Raw genomic sequence first — 19522 nt, 5'->3', positions numbered from 1 at the left:
GCTCTGTAATTGCTAAAGCATGATATGTCAGGTTATTTGAATATAATTACTTTTTGAAGTAATTGTGACCACAAAACATCTTTTTTACATGAAGAGCTGTACGTCATTTGAAATTACTCAAACGATGTCTTTCTGAAGCATAAATCCCAGGTACTTAGTGTTTTTAATAATACGGTGCAACTGCGGGGGGTGGGGGCGGTGGGGAAGAAAAAAAAGAATAATAATGAGAAAAGAAGCATTGACCTAAACCAACCACTATGTGAATTGCTTTGCAGCTTTTATTTGTGGGAAATCAATTATTTTGGATGCTGAGGGGCAGCTGCAATCTGAAAAACAATCCAGTAAATGTATTTCATACTTTGTAGCAGGCAGTTAACGACCAGTAAATACCATCTTTGATACCTGCAGTTGTTGCATACAGAGTATTTTTGTTAAAAGGTGATTAGCTCTTGCCTTTATCTTAACAGTGCTAATGTAACAGACTCATCAGGTTTCCTGTAAAAGAAACCAGTTAGTATATGTACATAAACCACAGAAATAGTATAGCAGACTATTTAAAAATTAGTGTTTTTCTACTTAAAATGTTCTTTAGCTTAAGACTTCTTAGGACATTTGTAAAAGCAACTTAAATCCAGTAAGGTTTTTGACTATTTTTTTGTAACCGGAGATGGTTTTTACAAATGAAATAACATTTCAGTTAAAACGTAGGAAATATTGATCTTTGATAAAAAGTTGCCTTGTATAATTTCTGTAAATTATACCTGTTCTGAAAAAGGTGTAATGCCCTAATGATAAAAAGATTTGTAAACAAATTTTTATCCTGTTTTTTTTTATTCTAACCTAATGATAAAATTCTAGAAATTTTCATTTTCCAGTGTAGTGAAGTAGCTGGTAGTTTGTGGCTTTTACCTATTGAAATCTCCGTAGACGGCAAGTAGATGTATTTGGGGGGACTGAACTGGGACAGTTCACAGGTTCCCCTCGGACTGGGGGGCGTCTTACCCCATGTAGCATTAAAGATGGAAGTTAGGTTTCTAGTTTCTGAAAACTTCCTTGTAACGACGTGTTTGCTGCTCTCAGTTTCTGTTCAGTCACGGCTCCGTGTGCACACCCGCTCCTGCGCCCCTGCCCCGCGCCCCCCGCCCCTGCCCGCGCGCTGTCTGGGCCGGGTTCGCTTTTGCCCACTGCCCCCGGGGGAGGGGGCGAAGTGCTCCACGCCGACGCCGGGGCACCGTTGTGCCCCCGGGCCGCAGGTGGACTCCCGCCCCGCGCGGCCCCCGGCTGCCCTCTCGCCCCCGCCGCCCCGCCGGGGTACTACGGAAGCCCGCGGGGCACACGCTCGGGGCGCCCGCGGAGCCAATCGGTGGGCGCGGCCAGCCGGCCCGCCCGGGGATTGGCACCCGAGGCCCCAGCCGCCCGCCCCCATTGGCTCCCGGCGTCGGGGGGATTCAGCGGCGGGGCAGCAGGGGCTGCTCGGGAGGGCGGGCGGGCGGGGCAAGAGGCGGCGAGATTGGCAGGTCCGGAGTCCCGCCTCTTCCGGTTCCCAGGGCTGACCTTCCTGCCGCTGGGCCGTGCGCCGAGCCGACATTGAGGCGTCCTCGCGATTCGACTCGACGCATCCGCTCTCGCGACATCATGGTGGCATACTGGCGACAGGCTGGACTCAGGTAGACCCGCGCCTCGGGGGTGCGGGGAGCCAGCGGCGCGGCCCGGGGTCGGAGGTCACGCCGCGCGGCGGGGGTCGGGGCTGGGGGAGCGCGGCCCCAAGATGGCGGCGCACGCCCGGGGGGCGGGGGCGCCTCGAGAGCGCGGCGCGTGGGCGGCGGGCCCAGCACCTGCGGCGGGCCCCCCCTGCGGAGTGTGGCCGGGCCCCCGCCGCGCGGCGTGCGAGGTCTTCGTCCCCCTCCGTCCCCAGCGGGGCGCCGGAGGCCCGGGACTGGGCCCTGGGTGTGTGACCCCGGCCCGCACCCCGAGCCTTCGTGTCCAGCGCACACGTGTTTTTATTGCACACCGACTCCCGTCGCTGTCGGGCCGCCTTCCCGGTAGAAGGGGAGGAGGCCCTCGGTTCACGGCACACAGGGCGGGGGGGGCGGCTCGGGAAGCTCACGAGTGGAACCCGTCTGAAGACACGACCGCCAGTGACGGGGGCGCCGCCCCCCACCCCGCACACCCGGCGGCTTCGCGCGGGGGGCATCCCTGTGACTTGACTAGACTCGCTCCTCCTTGGGGGGGTGCACCTGCCTGGGACAGCTGAGCAGCCCGAGTTCCTGCCGTGTGAGGTCAGGCAGTTTGTCCGGGTGGAAGGTCGGCGGTGCCGGTCCCGGGAGCCATTTCCTGAGCGCCTGTTCTGTGCGGTGCGGTGGCCTCTGCTGTGTCACTCCTCCCGCCGTCAGGGGGGCAGGCGCCATTACCCTGTTTTACTCTCGTCTCTACAGGTGGATAAAGTAGCGGAAAGGCTTGAGCAGCCTTGAAGGTCAACCCAGTTAGTCAGCACCCGAGGAGGCATTGGAACGCCTGCCTCTGGCCCAAAAAGCAAATCTGAAACATGAGAAAATAGACAGCAGCACTCCCCCCCCCCCTTTCTGTTTTCAAAAAGTGTAAAAAGTGAGCTGACATTTTTTGGAAAATAAGATGTTGATGGGAGTCCATCTACCAAACAGGAAGCAGGCTGTTAGATATTTTGTTAGAATTAAGGATGTTCTGTAAGGACTTTTTGGTTTCATTTAGAAACCTTGATTGGGAAGCATCTTCAGTGGCAGACTTGGGAAACAGAATCCAATATTCTCAAGGAAACCTTTAAATAATCAGGAAGAATTGTTGAATTCAAAATAGTTTTTCCTCTTATAATTGTATACATTTTACCTTGTAAGAATAGTATAAGAAAAAATTTTAAGTAGAGAAATGGGAAACATCACTTAGAGCCTCTCATAACATTTTGGTCTATTTCTTGTGCTGTGGGATTTTTAAAAATCACTGAATCTTTTATTTTAAATTAGCATGTATTAAAGAGAGAAGATGGTATAAAGAAGAAAAACCAAAGATTACCCATCCTAATACCAGTTAAGACTTTGGTACATTTTCTTCTGGTCTTTTTCTCTGTGTAGATTGCTTCTGTCAATAGTCATTTTTAAATCCCGTTCCACTATAATGTACAAGTCAAACCAAAATTAAAAATATGGGAAGGGGAAAAAAAAAACAACAACGACCAGTCTGGCTGGATCATTGATAATTAACTTTATATCATCTTTCATTTCCTCCCAGCTATATCCGATACTCCCAGATCTGTGCAAAAGCAGTGAGAGATGCACTGAAGACAGAGTTCAAAGCAAATGCTGAGAAGACTTCCGGCAGCACCGTAAAAATTGTGAAAGTGAAAAAGGAGTAATCTGTAAGTTACTGATTTGTTAGAAGGCTTGCATCTGAAGTTCTTAGAACACTTTCAAAACAAAGTAATTTTAGTTTTGAATTCTGTCCGTTTTTTTGGTCAATCAGTACATTCACATGTTAGTGGGTAATAATTTAAAGCATACAGGTGATAGGAGTCCTGTGGCATCGTAAAAGAATCTCGTTTCGGGCCCTGACAAGCAGAAGTAATTGGCCCATTGATTTTCAGCTCATTTAGCGGTGTTTAGGTAGAGAGCCATCTTATTTTAATTAAACCTGTTTCATTTGTCTGCACAACATCAAATAATTTGGAGGATAAACTCCCCACTTTTTGTAATTGCTGTCTGAGTTACATAACAGTTCAGGGGCATGACAAATTGCAGTTCTTTGCGTCTTCATTTCCCCCACATCTGCTAATGTTCTCACAAATGACTGCTTCCTGAACATGAGGGCTACCAGCACAGGCAAGGGTCCTGCGATTTTATCAAGCAGGAACATCTGCAAGGACCCTGCAGTGACAACTGTTACTTTGCTAAATTTATGATTCTTTCGGAGGGCTTGGTTCATTTTACTTCTCCGGAGATGTGAGCCATGTAGAGTTACATCCTGTGCAATAAAAGACAGTTTTCTACAGTTGATAAGTTCTGACTCTTTGCTCCCAACTACTGAAGTGATTTGATCTCTAAGCCTCTTTCTTGACATTGTTATTTCAAAGATAAGCAAGGCAAATACCAGAGAGATGTTTTTCAGATTTAATTTTCTTGTTTTGCTTTAAAAAAAGGCGTCAGACCTGCAGTGGCAAGGAAATGTGATCAATATGAATCCTTTGGCAGCTTGTGGTTATGAGCAATTTTACTTATTGGAGCTGTCTCCCCTAAGCACTTTTCATTTCCATTTTGAATTAGTAAATATTTTATTGAGTCTGGAGATGCAGTGTTTTGAATGTGGCCCTTTTTCTAGGGGCTCTCTGTCTCATCTCATAATTCTAAGTAATGAGACCTGGTTTTATGTTGGGTGGTTTTAACAATGAGCTAGCTGAGAAAATCACTGAGCCTCTGCAGCAGAGCCAAGCCAAACTCCACATCGAACTCCCTTGACCTTGTGATGTCCTTGGGGTCAGGAATTCGTGTCCAGCTCCGGTAAACAAAACAAACCTGCTCTCTCTATGTCCTGCAGGGGATGCTCCCAGCCCTTGAGCACAGGGGGCTTTTAGTGTCTTTTTAAAGGCAGAGTAGTTTCTTTATAGCCCAGAGAGTACTTGGTTCTACTTAGAAGGGAAGTTCCTGTTCGGCTAAGGCCATGCACATGAACCAGCAGTTTTTACAGCCAAGAGCCAAGGGTCAGCATCAGCACTGTGAAGTGACACCAAAGTTATATTACACAGTTCGTGACAAGGAAGTCATTGCCCATGTTCATGTTGGATTTTTAAGAAAACACAGAGGACTAGCAACTGTTGCATTTTCTTCTTTTCTCCTAGACCCTGACTAAAGCTTGAAATGCTACATTTTCTGAGGTGAAGATGTGTGGGTACATGTTATGGCAGATTGAAAATGATCTCCCTGCATGGAAAAAAATCCCTGTCTTGTTCTAGATTGACAATGCCAATAAATTGAAGTATGGTTCACTCTTGCTGTTGGTTCTTGTTTTCCTTTGGACTTTTTCTTCATAGGAGCTATCCACACCTGCAGGATTAGGACCTTAGGAACTGCAGTTTCTTCAGGTAGGGGAAACAGGTTTAATATCTAGTGAGCAGAGGGAAACAGAAAAGAGGTTTTAAATGTCTCAGGATAGAAAGTTCTCTTTTTCATATCAATTGACAAAATTAGCCTCTTGTTGAGGCTCTCACTGTCCCTTATCTTTGAATTGCAGAAGTCACGGCCAAGTGGCGGATGGCTTATTACCCGCCGGCCTGGTTCTCCCGCACAGCCGGCTTTTTGCCTAAATGACAAAAATTACTAAAAGCATAGATAAGGAGAAAAAAAAATACTAGATTGCGGTCTTCATTTTTTATTGTCCACTGAAAACCTGTGGAGAAGAGCTAATATCGGGATTTCAGCAAGAAATGTGCTTGACATTGTTTTGTAAATGAATCTGTCCTGGGAGCACTCCCCACGGGAGATGGGTCCAAGCCGTTCAGTACCTTGCTCATGGAGTTGATGGCCGAGCTGCAGCTCAGTCTTTAAAAAGACTCTTGCCTGCAGGTCTTGGGGGTGGGGGGGGCAGTGGGGGTGGGCGTGAGGATGGCAACTGCTCCACCGTGTTTGCACGGTGTCTCACTTCTTCATTAAATGCTCAGGCGTGAAGACTTGTTGCAAGTGTTTTGTTTTTATCTTCCTTTCAAACTTAGAAGCACTCAGCTGAGTAAAACACCCACTGCAAAGTTAACTGCTTGATTTGAACTGTTTTGGAGAACGGAGAAATAAATTTGAACAGGAAATTTTGAAACACAGTTCAGTTTCTATGCCAGGACCAGTTCTCCCCATGGTACTTAAGCTAACAATAAGTTCTGGGGGCCACCGAGCAGTGCTGAGGAGGCGCCCAAGAGAATGCCTTTGTTCTCAGCCTTCTGCAGGCGATTTCCTGCCCCCGGACACTTGACCTGTAGGTTTTATTTAATTCTTGGCCCAGGACAGGCAAGGAGGAGCTCCTGGATGGAGTACGAGAGCCCAGCCACTGGGCAGTAGCCACTTGAGGGCCCTGGGAGCTCTTTGCCTGGGCTGGTCTGCTGTTCTAAAGTCAGGGCACCTCAGCTGTCAGCACCTCAGTTCCCAAGGTCAAGGTGCTAAGAAGCATCTTTCATTACAGGGATAGGAATCAATGAATCTCGAGGCTGTCAGGCCTTTTTCACAGACGAACAAAGCCGATGGGCAAAGGGCTGAATTCTTTGCAGCTGGGTAACTAGAGCGAAGTCATCAGCGTGGGAGATAGGTTAATTAAGGTGAGACTTCGGGGGGCGCCTGGGTGGCTCAGTCGTTAAGCGTCTGCCTTCGGCTCAGGTCACGATCCCAGGGTCCTGGGATCGAGCCCCGCATCGGGCTCCCTGCTCCGCGGGAAGCCTGCTTCTCCCTCTCCCACTCCCCCTGCTGTGTTCCCTCTCTCGTTGTGTCCCTCTCTGTCAAATAAATAAATAAAATCTTAAAAAAAAAAAAAGGTGAGACTTCGGGCCAGGGCTGGTGATAGGGAAAGGGGTAAAGCAACTGAATAAAAGACAAGTTTACTGTCCAGCAAAGATTCTTTGAGCCTCTTTCTCTGTGATTAAAAATCCTGAACGGATACTGGGATAAGTAAACTTCCAGTACCAGGCCTGCTGGGCCCCTGGCAGGACTACTGTGTCTGGATGACTAGAGGACCCTGATCAGACCTGGCTGTGGGCATTTCACTAACTAGTTGAGTGGTTTTTGAGGGAGTCGTTAATCTATGCTCCTGCGGGCTTCTTGTGTGAAGGGAAGGAACGGACAAGCTCTGAGATTCTGATCCCATGTCTCTATCTCTGAGACCGGTGTTGCCATGGCAACCATACCGCTAAAGGAATAGGCTCAAAATCTGAGGGGATAGATTTCTTTTGGTTTCTAGTGGGTTTTTTGTTTGTGCGTGTGTGTGTTTGTGTTTATTTCTACCATACAAAAGAGTAGGATGGTGAGATACATTTTGAAATATTTTTAACTACTCAAATTAATCAGTCTGGGCGGTTAGGCTCCAAGAAAAGGAATTTATTTAGTCTGAAATAAAGCAATTTAGCCATTTAAAATTGAATTTCCTTGTACTTTAATGATTACTATTGAGCAAACAAAAATCTTGACAGTAATATAAATCAGCAGGTTTTTTTTTTTTAATTTAGATCTGTAGCCTTCCTTGTATCTATTGGATTGCCTTTTTAGATTTGAGAAGGAAAGTGCTAGAAGAAGCGCGTATAAATTCTTATAACATCAAAGGTCATAAGTCATTTTAGCTTCTGAGAAGTTATGAACTTCAAATGAGAGTATATAGGTACATTTTCTTAATAAATCTGCTTTTGTTTTAATGCTTGAGCCACAAGTAGGAAGTGTTTAAAACTTTTCTTAAGTGTTGTAAATAGAAGGCTTGTCACGATGCCGACAGCAGGACTTCGTTTTCTCTGCGCACGTATTTTCATTACTCCTCACGATGTGCACGTGAAGGAGTGACGTTTCCCAGAATGAGCAGGCAGTGTCGTCCATCCACCTGCTACCTTACTGCAGATGACAAACGCAGATCCGAGAACCTAGTTGCCTGCAAGTAAATATTTCCTGACGGAGGGTCGGAGCCTCTTCCCATTGCCGGCTACCCATGGATCAAATAGAAGAGCTCAGTGGTAATTCTAGAAGGCCATTAAGACCCTTACGGCCCTGGAAGGGATGGCCGTGCAGTGTGTCAGAAATAGGTAAACTGTAATTAAAAAGTTATGGATGATTTGATTACACTCCTGTGTATTTGGTCCTCTTGTAATGTGAGCAGATTAAACTCAGGTAATGGTCAAAGCTGTGTCATCATGCAAACATTTATGGCAACTTCTGCAAATTAATTTGAACTGTAAAAGTTCCCTAATGAGACGACGTCCTCCACGAGGAAGAAGGACACTGCGGCCGTGCCGCTGCCGAATTCCTGCATTTGAATGGTTGCCCAGCGCCCCTGCGCACCGGGTGCCCTTTCTGAAAGAGCAGAGGCTACCGAGTGCTTTCAGAAGGTGTTTACTGAATGAAAGTGAAAAGGGCATTCTGAAACAGCCTTTACCAGGAAAACCGAAGATGGTGATTAATGAATTCCCAGAACCAACACCCCTAAGAAACTTAGAGTGTCTAAACATTTATGTTAGAAGGTAGCTATTCAGAAATAAGGACCAGAGGATTGGGGTTGGTGACTTTTGCCTGTCGTTTGAGGGGTTTTTTTGGCCAGGTATTTTGGTGAAAAGCACTGCCACTTTGTTTTTTGTCCTCCCTTTTTTCCCTTTCCAGTTAGTACGCGGACGTGCACACAAGGTCTACGCGATTCACCGGTGGATGCTGACTCACACTTGCCTCGGCTGCAAGCTCCCCACGTACCAGTCAGTCACCTGGCTTTTCGGGAGGCCAGCGAGCACCAGGAGGTAGGATGCTGGGCAGCGCACATGACAGAAGCTGGGGTAGGACTCTTAGCAAGGGCGCCAAGCAAGGGTTCCAGCGTGCTCATCGGTGCCACGAAAGGGTGGAGAGTGCACGCGGGTGGTCTGAGGGTAGTCTGGATGCCTGGCACCGCGAGGGGCCTGCAGCAACTGCCGGATGGACACTGCTAAACAAAGGCGGTGGGCTTCGTGATAAATTCACTTTGCCGTTGAAGCCCGGGTAAGAGAGTGTGCAGTGAAGAGCAGTCTCGAAAGCTAGCGAATGCCCGCGGGAGGCCCCAGCGCCCCCACTCCCGCCCGGGCCCCCGTCCCCGCGGCTGTGCGTGCGTGCGACACCGGGCGGCGGCGGGACGGCAGGGCGGCGGGAGGGGGCTGCGGCCGGCCTCACACGGCCCCGCGGGCTTCGTGCGGCCCGTCCTCCGGTTCCACTTCTGCCTCGCCCACGACCTCTCCGTCGTCCTCCTGAGCCGCCCTGGCGTCTTGCAGTTGCTGGTACTCGGCCACCAAGTCGTGGATGTTGCTCTCGGCCTCGGCGAACTCGCCGACGTCCATGCCCTCGCTGGTGTACCAGTGCACGAACGCCCTCCTCCGGAACATGGCCGAGAAGCGCTCCGCCACGCGGCCGAACAGCCCCTGCACGGCCGTGCTGTTGCCGATGAAGGTGGCGGCCATGCTCAGCCCCGGCGGCGGGATGTCGCACACGGCCACCTTCACGTTGTTGGGGATCCACTCCACGAAGCAGCTGCTGTGCTGGGTCTGCACGCCGAGCATCTGCTCGTCCACCTCCTTGGTGGACATGCGGCCGCGGAAGATGCAGGCCACGGTGAGGTAGCGGCCGCGGCGCGGGTCGCAGGCGGCCATCATGTTCTTGGCGTCGAACACCTGCTGCGTGAGCTCGGCCACGGTGAGCGCGCGGTACTGCCGGCCGTCGCGGCTGGTGAGCGGCGCGAAGCCGGGCGTGAAGAAGTGCAGGCGCGGGAAGGGCACCATGTTCACGGCCAGCTTGCGCAGGTCGGCGTTGAGCTGGCCCGGGAAGCGCAGGGACGTGGTGACGCCGCTCACGGTCAGGGACACCAGGTGGTTGAGGTCGCCGTAGCTGGGCGCGGCCAGCTTGAGCGTGCGCAGGCAGATGTCGTAGAGCGCCTCGTTGTCGATGCAGAAGCAGGCGTCGGCGTGCTGCGCCAGCTGCTGCAGGGACAGCACGGCGTTGTAGGGCTCCACCACCGTGTCGGACACCCTGGGCGACGGCAGGACGCTGAAGGCGTTCAGGATGCGGTCGGGGAAGTCCTCGCGGATGCGGCTCAGCAGCAGCGTGCCCATGCCCGCGCCCGTGCCGCCGCCCAGCGAGTGCACCAGCTGGAAGCCCTGCAGGCAGTCGCAGGCCTCGCTGGCGCTGCGCACGGCGTCCAGCACGCTCTCGGCCAGCTCGGCGCCCTCCGTGTAGTGGCCCTTGGCCCAGTTGTTGCCGGCCCCCGAGTTACCTGTGCGGGCGGAGGCCGGTCAGCGGGCTGTCCGCGCGGGGGCGGGAGACCGGGCACCACCAGGAGGCACCCTCACCTCGGCCCCCGGGGCGTGGGGTGCACACCGCTGCGGGGACACCTACCGTAGATGAAGCTGTCGGGATGAAAGAGAGCTCCCAGTTTGCTGGATCGGATGCTGTCCATCGTCCCGGGCTCCAGGTCCACCAGCAGCGCCCGGGGCACGTATTTCTTACCTGCGTAGAAAAATAGGAAGAAGTCAGCAAACTGTTGTTTTTCTAAAAGTTAATGTTTCATCAAAATAGAACCTTGTGATACCCGTCAGGAAAAAGGTATTTCTAGAAGAAAGACATTTGAAGTCATATTCTTGACCCCAACAAGTGCATACATCTATAAAATACCTTCGAAATCCTTTTTCCAACATTTTCTGTGTTGTTTTGTTGTCTCGTCAATGACAGAGATCCTGCCCCTACTGGAAGCGATTCTGGTTTTCATTTAAGAACTAAGCAGGAGGGCGCCTGGGTGGCTCAGTCGTTAAGCGTCTGGCTTCGGCTCAGGTCATGATCCCAGGGTCCTGGGATCGAGTCCCACATCGGGCTCCCTGCTCGGCAGGAAGCCTGCTTCTCCCTCTCCCACTCCCCCTGCTTGTGTTCCTGCTCTCTCTCTCTCTCAAATAAATAAATAAAGTCTTAAAAAAAAGAAAAGAAAGAGTTACCCTTAAAAAAAAAAAAGAACTAAACAGGAAAGGTGGTGCTTGAGCAGCGGGGGTAAACACACGTGCCCCCACTCAGTGCCTTCTTCCCCGGGCCCTTGCCCTAGACGGGACTTGGGGACCCGCCAGTCTCGGGATCCCACTGCGCTGCCTGGACATCACCCTGCCCGTGTTCCCGGGGCAGTGAGCATCGCGACCAGAGTACAGCGTCCTACCGTGGGCCTCGTTGTAGTACACGCTGATCCTCTCCAGCTGCAAGGCACAGTCCCCGCAGTAGCCCCCGGCCGAGTCGATCCCATGCTCCTCGCCAATCACCTCCCAGAACTGAAAGCAGCAGGAGGGGAGGTCAGTGTACAGAGGGACCCCAGAAAAGGGCAGGTGGGTACCCGTGAGCCAGCAGATTGGCCAGAGGAACAGGAGGAAGGGAGTGCTGCTGGGCCTGCCCGGAGGGGTCCGTCTGGCCGCCCCTTTCCCAGACGTGCCTTTAGGCCCACCTTGTCAGTGCCAGCTCCACGGTGTAACTTGCTCTTGCCTCCACTAAACATGAATATGAAGACGGTGTTTTGTACCCACCCGAACGACTTAAATAAAATGCCAACACATAAAATATTAAATTGGATTTTGCTCCTATTAAATGGAGGCCACGTTATACATTAAGGCTGTCGTTTTACAATTCACATCAGACCGGGTATCTCTAATTTCACCTCCTAGTGCTTCAAGCTAGTAAAGTATAGATACCATTAAATGAAAATAGACTGAATTCTTATCTGATTTCACAATAATATCTCCTTCGCTTGGGTATTTATTTTCATGCAGTTTTCCAAAAAGCCCATAACTAGGACATCCAGGCCCAGCTTTTAGCCATGTACATTTTTCATGATCAGGTATGCACACAATTCAAGATTATGCACAGCTCTTGTAACTATTTGAAACATATGACACTTCCAATCACACATACAGTATTTATTAATATAGCTATGTGTCTTAATATGGAAACAGTTACTGAGATGGCCCCTTTCACTGCCCTGGAGAAGGACATATTCAAGTGCAATGAAAATATATTCATTTATGTTAAAATCCCCAAGGGTGTTTTCCCAGCCATACCTTATAAGTGATGGCTCTGCTCTGGCCATGGTCTCATTAACCAGGCTCTTATATAGTAAACTACCAGCACTGTTCAGGGTCTGAAAGAATAAATAAATTTAAGTTCTATAACACCACAAACTAAACGTCTCCTACAGTTCTTTTGGCCCCAAATAATAAGTAGTCGCCGGGGCTCTAAGCGCCAGACAACGCGATGCTGGAGGAAGAGCTAAGAACCTATCTGGACGCTGCACTTCCTGTGCCGCACCTCCCTCCAGATTATCTTCCCCCTTCAGAATGCTGGGGCCGGTGCCTCCCACTTCTCTGTGGGTTCGACTTAGGAACATCTCATCACCTTGGACGGAAAGGTGGCAACTTCTTTTCAAGGAGTGATATTCTTTGCCCCAGGTTTTAAACACCTGCATTAAAAGACTAGTTTTTCATAGCTTTGCTCTTCACAATAGCTAAAAGTTGGAAACCACCTATGTGTCCACTGACAGATGAGTGGATAAACAAAGTGTGGGGTGTCCATGCAATGGACTATTATTCAGCTGTAAAAAGGAAGGAGATTCACACATAGGCTGCAACGTGGTTGAGCCTTGAGGACATAATGCTCAGTGACATAAGCCAGACACAGAAGGGCAGATACTGTGTGATGTCACTTCTATGAGGTCCCTAGAAGAGTTCAAATTTGGGGGTCCCTGGGTGGCTGAGTTGGTTGAGCATTTGACTCTTGATTTCAGCTCAGGTCCTGATCTTGGGGTCGTGGGATCAAGCCCCGCGTTGGGCTCTGTGCTGGGCATGGAGCCTGCTGGAGATTCTCTCTCCCTCTCCCTCTCCACCCCCCCACCTCCCACTCACACCTCTCTAAATAAATAAATAAATATAAATTTTTTTTTTTTAAAGAGTTCAAATTCTTAGATAGTAGAAGGGTGGGTGCCAGGGTCTGGGGGAGGGGAAATGTGGAGTTAATATTTAATGGGGACAGAGTTTTTAGTTTTGCAAAAGGAAAAGCATTTTGGGAGATTGGATGTACAACACTGTGAATATACTTAACAGTATTGAACTGCACACTTAAAAATGATGGCTGGAGATGGTAAATTTTACACTGTGTTTTACCACAATTTTTTAAAATTTAACTTTTAGGGCGCCTGGGTGGCTCAGATGGTTAAACGTCTGCCTTCGGCTCAGGTCATGATCTCAGGGTCCTGGGATCGAGTCCCACATCGGGCTCCCTGCTCGGCAGGGAGCCTGCTTCTCCCTCTGCCTTTCTCTCTCGCTCTGTCTCTCACGAATAAATAAATAAAATCTTAAAAAAAAAAAAATTTAACTTTTAATGCAATTAAAAATTTTTAAAGCTTTATTTATTTATTTGTATTTACTTATTTTAGAGAGAGAGAGTCGGGGAAGGGGCAGGGGGAGAGAATCTTTCAAGCAGATTCCCTGCTGAGTGCGGAGCCCACACGGGGCTCCATCCCATGACCCATGAGATCATGACCTGAGCCAAAACCAAGAGTCGGATGCTAACCGACCGAGCCACCCAGGCGCCCCAATGCAATTAAATTTTTAATGCCATTCATACTAGTGAAAGTAATTTCAAAATGGCAAAGGGAACAATCACATGGCTGTTAGTACAAGTGTGTAAAACTAGGGTTGAAATTCGGGTTGGAGACTGTTGGACTGTGTCGTCTCTTAGAGTTGGCCACTGAACCAGGCATTGTGTACAAAAAATTTAGGTGGGGAGGGGACACACTCATGTATACTCCAGAGTGTATTTTAATTATTTCTACTACTACACCCAAAAACGTTTAGGTTTACCTCCTTCATCTCCTATTGCTTTACTAAATGGAACAGATGTGGATCTTTTTAAACTTTGCAGCATAAACAAGGGAGGGGATGGAAAGGCATCTTAGTGATATCATGTAAAAAGTTGCCCAACAAACTTTAGGAAACTGTTTTGAGACAAATTACTGTCTTTAGATATGAAAGTTCATTGCTAAAGTCATGAAAGTAAACAAGCTTCCCTGTAAGAGGTGGTGAAATTAACATGAATTCAGTTAACCCTTTCATCCTGTCCTACCTCCTGTGTCTCTTTCACTATGGGCATCGGTTAATGAAGCCAAGTATTCAGCAAGCACATGCGATCTGCTGGACTTGTTGCCTTCCCTGCCGACTGAGGATATTTTCTTAGTTGGCTACACCCAGCGACCGTAGGAAAGCTAGTCCTAGTAATTGAACTTTCCTTACCTTGGCTCCGATCTGGTTCCCGCACTGGCCGATCTGAAGATGCACGATTTCACGCATCCTTGCTTTGCGTCCAAGTGTAAGGTCTTCACGGAATCCTCAGTCTCTGGGAAAGCCGCCCTTCTTCACTGGTGGGGGCCCAACACGACTGGTCACTGCAGTGATGGGACCAGATGACCAAGCTGGTCCCAGGGTGTGTCCACCGCCCAGAGGCCCAGCCTCTACTCTCTTCTGCTCTCTGCCTGTCATCCTGGCGAAGGGGGTGTTTCTTCCTCTCCCAAAACAGAATATTGCCCAGTCACTTCCTAGAGTTCAAGACCAAAGCCTGCCTTTGTACACAGTGCCTGGAGGTCTTGCACCAGGTGTGGGCCTGACCGTGGCGGACTCTGGACACCCGGGTGATGGGCTCATGATATGACATCCAAACCACAGCTCCCAGCTCATGGGGTGAGGGCACCACCTCCAGAGAGCTCTCCCTGACCGAGCCAGTTGTGTTATTAGGAATCCTTTGTCTAAACCCGTCGCTTGGCAGATGAGGCCACGATATCCCAGCACGTGAAGTGACTTCACCATAGTCACACAGCCAGTGAGACGTCCCTACCTTGCTTTAGACCTGGCCATGCGTCCCGTGTCTTCAGCTACGTTTCCTAAGGAGCGCTCCGACAGCCACTGACAGCGCTGACGTGTCCTTTGGGGGAACAAGGGTGGACAGTTTTTATTTTTACAGTGTCTACTTTAATGTAAATAGGAAAAAAAAAATTAGCATTTACAGTAGTAAAATGATAATGAAAGTTTCCTTTCAACTTGGCGAAGTTGTAAAGGCAATTTGTGATTCTTCGGCATGTGGGAAAGCGCTATCGAGAGACAGGATCTCAACTCCATGGCTCGCCATCAAGGCCCTTCCCAGCGTGGCCCCACACCTCCCCTCCAGCCCCTTCCCCGGACTTTGGTCCTCAGAAAGCCTGTGCTTCGGTCAGCGTGGCTCTCCTGCTCTGCGTGTCAATTCCTGCTCTTCCAGAAACTGCGGAGCGGCTGCCCAGGCCAGGACCTCCCCCCGGAGCCCCGAGGAGCGGGCAGCCACCCCCGGTGGGCACCTGCTTCTCCAGGCCTCTCTCCAGTATTTGCCAAGCTCCCGGGGCCCCCGTTGTCGGAACAGCTACAGAGACCTGCCGTGGGCCGGGCACACATTGGCAGCCAGGGATGTGGAAATGAAGGAGACCCATGCAGACACGGGCCCCCAGGACGTGGACTCAAAGGCAGGACTGAAGGCACACAGACCCAGAGTCCCCGGGCACTCCCTCCCCTGCCTCTGACCGGACAGGTGACCGCGGCTGAGAGGTCTGCCCTGCCTATCGTCACCCTGACCGGCAGGCCGCTCCTAAACCCTCTGCACTTTCCACGGGCCTGGCGAGGCCCGAGACGGGAGGTCAGGGATCCAGACCGGCAAGTCACTAACTGTTCTGTAGTGGCCTTTTTGCTGGAAAATAGCCTCTACTTCTCCCAAAGGAGTTCAGCCCCGAAGTAAAAGGAGCTGGAGTGTTCCCTGCAGGAGAACACTGAGGTGGGGAAGCAGGACTTTGTCCCGTGGGTGCCAGCCCAGGGCTGCCCCTGTCTTCCACTGTCCAGTGACCTCACGGGTCACGTGCCGAGCGAGAGCTCCGCGCGACCCAGGGTCGGGGACCCGACCAGGGCAGAAGGTACTGTAAGGGACACTACTGGGACACCTACAAAATTTTAATACAGACCGTGTGGATTGAACAATCACATTGTATCCACGTTGTATTTCCTGAATTTGATCATGGCCGGGTTACACAAATGGAAATTCTTGTTTTCAGGAGATAGTATGAAATATTCAGGGTCAAGAGTCACCTTGCCCGCAGCTTGCCCCCAAACTGTTGGGCAAGAACAGTAACAATGTGATAAATGTTGAGAGACGGGTTAAGCAAATGTGGCAAAATGTTAACAATTGGTGAATCTTTGTAAACGAGTACAAGATTAATACTCTTGCAACATCTCTGAGTTTGGAATGTTTTCCTACTCCAATCTGAATGACCACATGATTACAGCTGCTTCTGGTCCAAAGCCTGCCACCCCCCACGGTAAAGAGAAGAAAGTGTAAATTCCAGAGGAAGAAATGTGCATGTACTTAGCAGTATTTTTTTCACAAGTTAAAAAAATATATACACAGAATAAACCTTTCAGCTTCCATGACATTCACCCCCCACACACCCTGCGCCTACCTTCACCCCTTTGCTCTTCTCTCTGGCCCCTCACCTGCCCTCCCCAGCCTCCCCCTGCTCATCAGACCACAGAATTCCAGGGCAGCCCCTCTGCTGCGCCCCCCGAGCCCAGGGTCTCCGGCCGCAGCATCCTGGCTGGGAGCTCCCGGCCGGCGCCAGAATGCGGGCTTACGGCCCTCACCTGCGGCTGTGTTTGCTCTTCACTTATCCTCACGCCGCATCTCCCCACCAGCCTGGGAGCTGCCCGTGTCATTTCACCTTTGCGTCCCCAAAGTGCCTGATACAGAAGAGGGCCTCAGCAAATGTTTGTGGAGTATGCACCAACAGCTGGGCTGCTCGCTCAGAATGGCAAGTTTTCTTCCAAGCCAAGAATGTATTTATTCACGAGTATGTCCTGATGGGCGAGGTAGGGGCATGGGGCCTGAGGACTTTCTTCTCTGGCCCCTAAGAGGTGGTCTAGGCTGAAAGTAGAGACTGTTCCAGGAAAGCTGGATGTCAGGAATGGGTTGTAGATGCAGCGACCGCACGAGCTATTACGGGAAGCTGTTGGCTGGCGGGGCTGCTGAAAGGGGCCCGTGTTGGCCGCCGCGGGGACCACTGGGCCGGGCCCGAGGGGCATTTTTGATCTTCCTGTGTTCATTCTTTGCTGTATGAGCAGGATCCAGTGTGCTGGGGTCCCCCCCGCCAAACCTCCACCCTGGAGCACATTCCTCTTGGTCATCTCAGTTTGCTCAGGGAGGGAAAAGCCCAGATTTCCAGATGGGCGCTTAAAAGGTTTTTCTGTTAATGGGGCAGTTGGCAAAAAAAAAAAAAAAAAAAAAAGGAATGGGGGGATCAGGGGGGAGGAGAGGAGAGGAACCCTGTTTGCTTTGATTCCCTGCTCTGCCGGCAGTGTTGACTCAGTCTGGCCCGCTGTGCTGAGCTTTGGCCGCTGTGAGGGGTGGGGCAGATCAGGGCAGGGAGGCTTGGCGGCCCCAGCCGCTCCGGGAGGCCCACCTCCTCCTGAAACTTGAATTTTCCCAGCTGTAGAAGGGGATGAGGGTCCTGGGTCCCAGGTTTGTGGGGAAGACAGGGCACACTGGGGGTTAACCCCCAACGCCCCCTCGCAGGCGGTGTTTTTCACGTGGGCTTCGCAGGATGGAAGCAGATGTGTGGACAGCGCCATTCATTTGATACCTAGGAACCGAGTGCCCACTGCGTGTCAGGGCCCAGAGGGCTGTGCTCCGGGATCAGAACTGTGTGGACAGAGCAGAGGGGCAAGTAGTGGGTCCACACTGTCTCTGCTCTGTTGTCCGCATTTACCAAGGGACCTGCTCCCCTGAGGAAGGAGCTTTCCTCTGACCACCAACTTAGCACAAGCCAGGGGAGTGGTGAAGGTACATGCCTTTCCCAGACCACAAGACATGGTCCCTTCCCGGGACGCAGGTAAACTGTCCCTTGAGAGACCGTTCCCCAGGGTCTGTTCTCCAGCCAGGCTGAAGGTGACCCCCAGCCCTGAACTGCAACAAGGGATTAGCGGTGGCCGTCCGTGATGAGTGATAAACTCCTTTTCTCCCCACAAGGAAGGGCCGTGGTGAAGGCAGGTTGGAAGTGAGGGCTCAGGGCAGAGCTTTAGTGAGCATTGCCCAAAAAGGCAGAGGGCAGGAGTGAGAGCTTCCCTGAGCGGGCGTGATGCCGCACGACAAGGACACCAGGATAAGGAAGAAGGACGACCAGGCCTGCCCTTCGCTGAAACACCCTCTCTCCCCGGGAGGGCCATGGCCGTCCATCCACGAGAAAACTCGGTGGTAGCGAGCCTTTTCCTGCATGACACTTGGCTCTATTATGGGAACAGAACGAAGACGATAAGAAAAACCAAGTGTCACCCAGAAACCCCAAATCGGCTGCTTCCAGACTTCCCCCAGGAGATGCCCCTCAGTGGTCAGATGGAGCTCCCCCCACCTCTGTGGGGCAAATGAAATATAATTAGGAGAAAAACAGAGTACTCAGAGATTTCATTGATTTCATCCGCCCCTGATCCTTCCACTTCTGAGTGCATTGAAGTTCCTTGAATAACTCAGAGAAGATTGTTGAATTATAGTGTTTGCTTGTGATTCAGAAGCAGAAATTTTTCCAAATGTCTTAGCAAGAAACTGACATCTGAGGGGCCATTATGAGTGAGTCAGCGGGTGTGGGCAGATCATCAGATGAACTGAGCTCTACTTTCTTGTACTCTGCCTCGCTGTTCTCTTACTGTACAAGAAAGTTCTGGGAGGATGAATAAGTAAGTACAGGAGAAAAGAACTAGGAAGTTGTTGCTGGCTTTCACGAAGCAGGGCTGCTCGGCGCCACGGAGGAGGTCAGACCTCCGCCCGCACCGCTGTAACTCTCTGTCCCGCCCACATTACGTGGACCCGCTGGGCTGCCCTCCTCTCCTTTCCAGCCGCTGGGCCCAGATAGTGTGAATGCTGTGCACCTCTGCGGGGCCACTGAGAGTCCGCCTCCCGGGCTGCGGCATCTCCGATCCGCAGGAGGAAGCACACGCTGCAGCCCCTGAACGGCTGTGACTCTCGAGGTGTGTGGACGCGTTAACCTTCTCAGCCGCATCCCTCCCATCTCCCAAGGTGTGCAGCTCCTGATAAGCAATGTGCCGTGGCAGGAACAGAGATAAGCAGGGTATGGTTCGGTACCTGGAGCTGAAATCAAACAAAAATATATACTTTTTGAAGCCTGGTGTTTGTCCAAGAAACCTCTGTTGTCAAGTCTCAGAAATCCATTCATTTACCCAACAAATATTGGCTGAGTACTATTTGGGGGCTCGAGGGACCTTGGAGAAGTGGGAGGCTTGGGCCCTACACCCCAGGGACGCAGAGACAGGACAGCACCACCCCTTCCCGTTGGCCTTTGCCAAGTTCTCCACCACCTCTCACACACCACCCCCTCGGGCCTGCTCTTGAGCAAGGTGATGGTTCTCTCCTTTGTGCAGCAGAATCTGAGGCTTGGGGAGGGGAACGACAAGCTCAAATCCCGGGATAACATGGCAGAACCAGAGACAGTCACAGGTCTTTAGACCCTGACATTGAGGGGTACGCTCGGAGGAGTCAAGAAGCAGGCTGGCCAGACGGCCTCCAGCTGGGCATCCGAGGCGTCCGGACCACTCAGCTCACCTTCCTCCTCACCTCTGGTCTGTAAGTGGGCCGGTCCACCAGCCCCACCTCCCAGGTATGTGGCCCCACATGTCCACTCTCACGGCCTCTCCCGGAGCATCCCTGCCCCGTCACCACCA

At 51.0% G+C, this 19522-nt stretch overlaps 2 protein-coding genes and 1 long non-coding RNA gene across 3 annotated transcripts; 2 read left to right on the top strand and 1 right to left on the bottom strand.

Annotated features, from left to right (window-relative positions):
* The first annotated feature begins 1507 nt into the window (after positions 1–1507).
* Positions 1508–5013, top strand: ATP5F1E (ATP synthase F1 subunit epsilon). Its single transcript, XM_036094391.2, has 3 exons — positions 1508–1667; positions 3262–3388; positions 4862–5013. Exons 1-2 carry the CDS (start codon positions 1636–1638, stop codon positions 3383–3385), a joined length of 156 nt encoding a protein of 51 aa, XP_035950284.2. The 5' UTR covers positions 1508–1635; the 3' UTR covers positions 3386–3388; positions 4862–5013.
* A 675-nt stretch (positions 5014–5688) lies between these two features.
* On the top strand, positions 5689–10401 carry LOC144379304 (uncharacterized). The gene is made up of 2 exons (XR_013442109.1): positions 5689–6322; positions 8355–10401. It is a non-coding gene; the product is annotated as an uncharacterized LOC144379304 (long non-coding RNA).
* Positions 7133–14264, bottom strand: TUBB1 (tubulin beta 1 class VI). The gene is made up of 4 exons (XM_036094390.2): positions 14021–14264; positions 10906–11014; positions 10104–10214; positions 7133–9981 (listed from the first exon to the last, which is right to left on the bottom strand). Exons 1-4 carry the CDS (start codon positions 14075–14077, stop codon positions 8885–8887), a joined length of 1374 nt encoding a protein of 457 aa, XP_035950283.2. The 5' UTR covers positions 14078–14264; the 3' UTR covers positions 7133–8884.
* Between the last annotated feature and the right edge of the window lie 5258 nt (positions 14265–19522).

Source organism: Halichoerus grypus, chromosome 10, assembly GCF_964656455.1.
Source record: "Halichoerus grypus chromosome 10, mHalGry1.hap1.1, whole genome shotgun sequence".
Lineage (NCBI taxonomy): Eukaryota > Metazoa > Chordata > Mammalia > Carnivora > Phocidae > Halichoerus > Halichoerus grypus.
The sequence above is the reverse complement of the archived record's forward strand: the minus strand, read 5'-3'. Positions and strand labels throughout refer to the sequence as shown.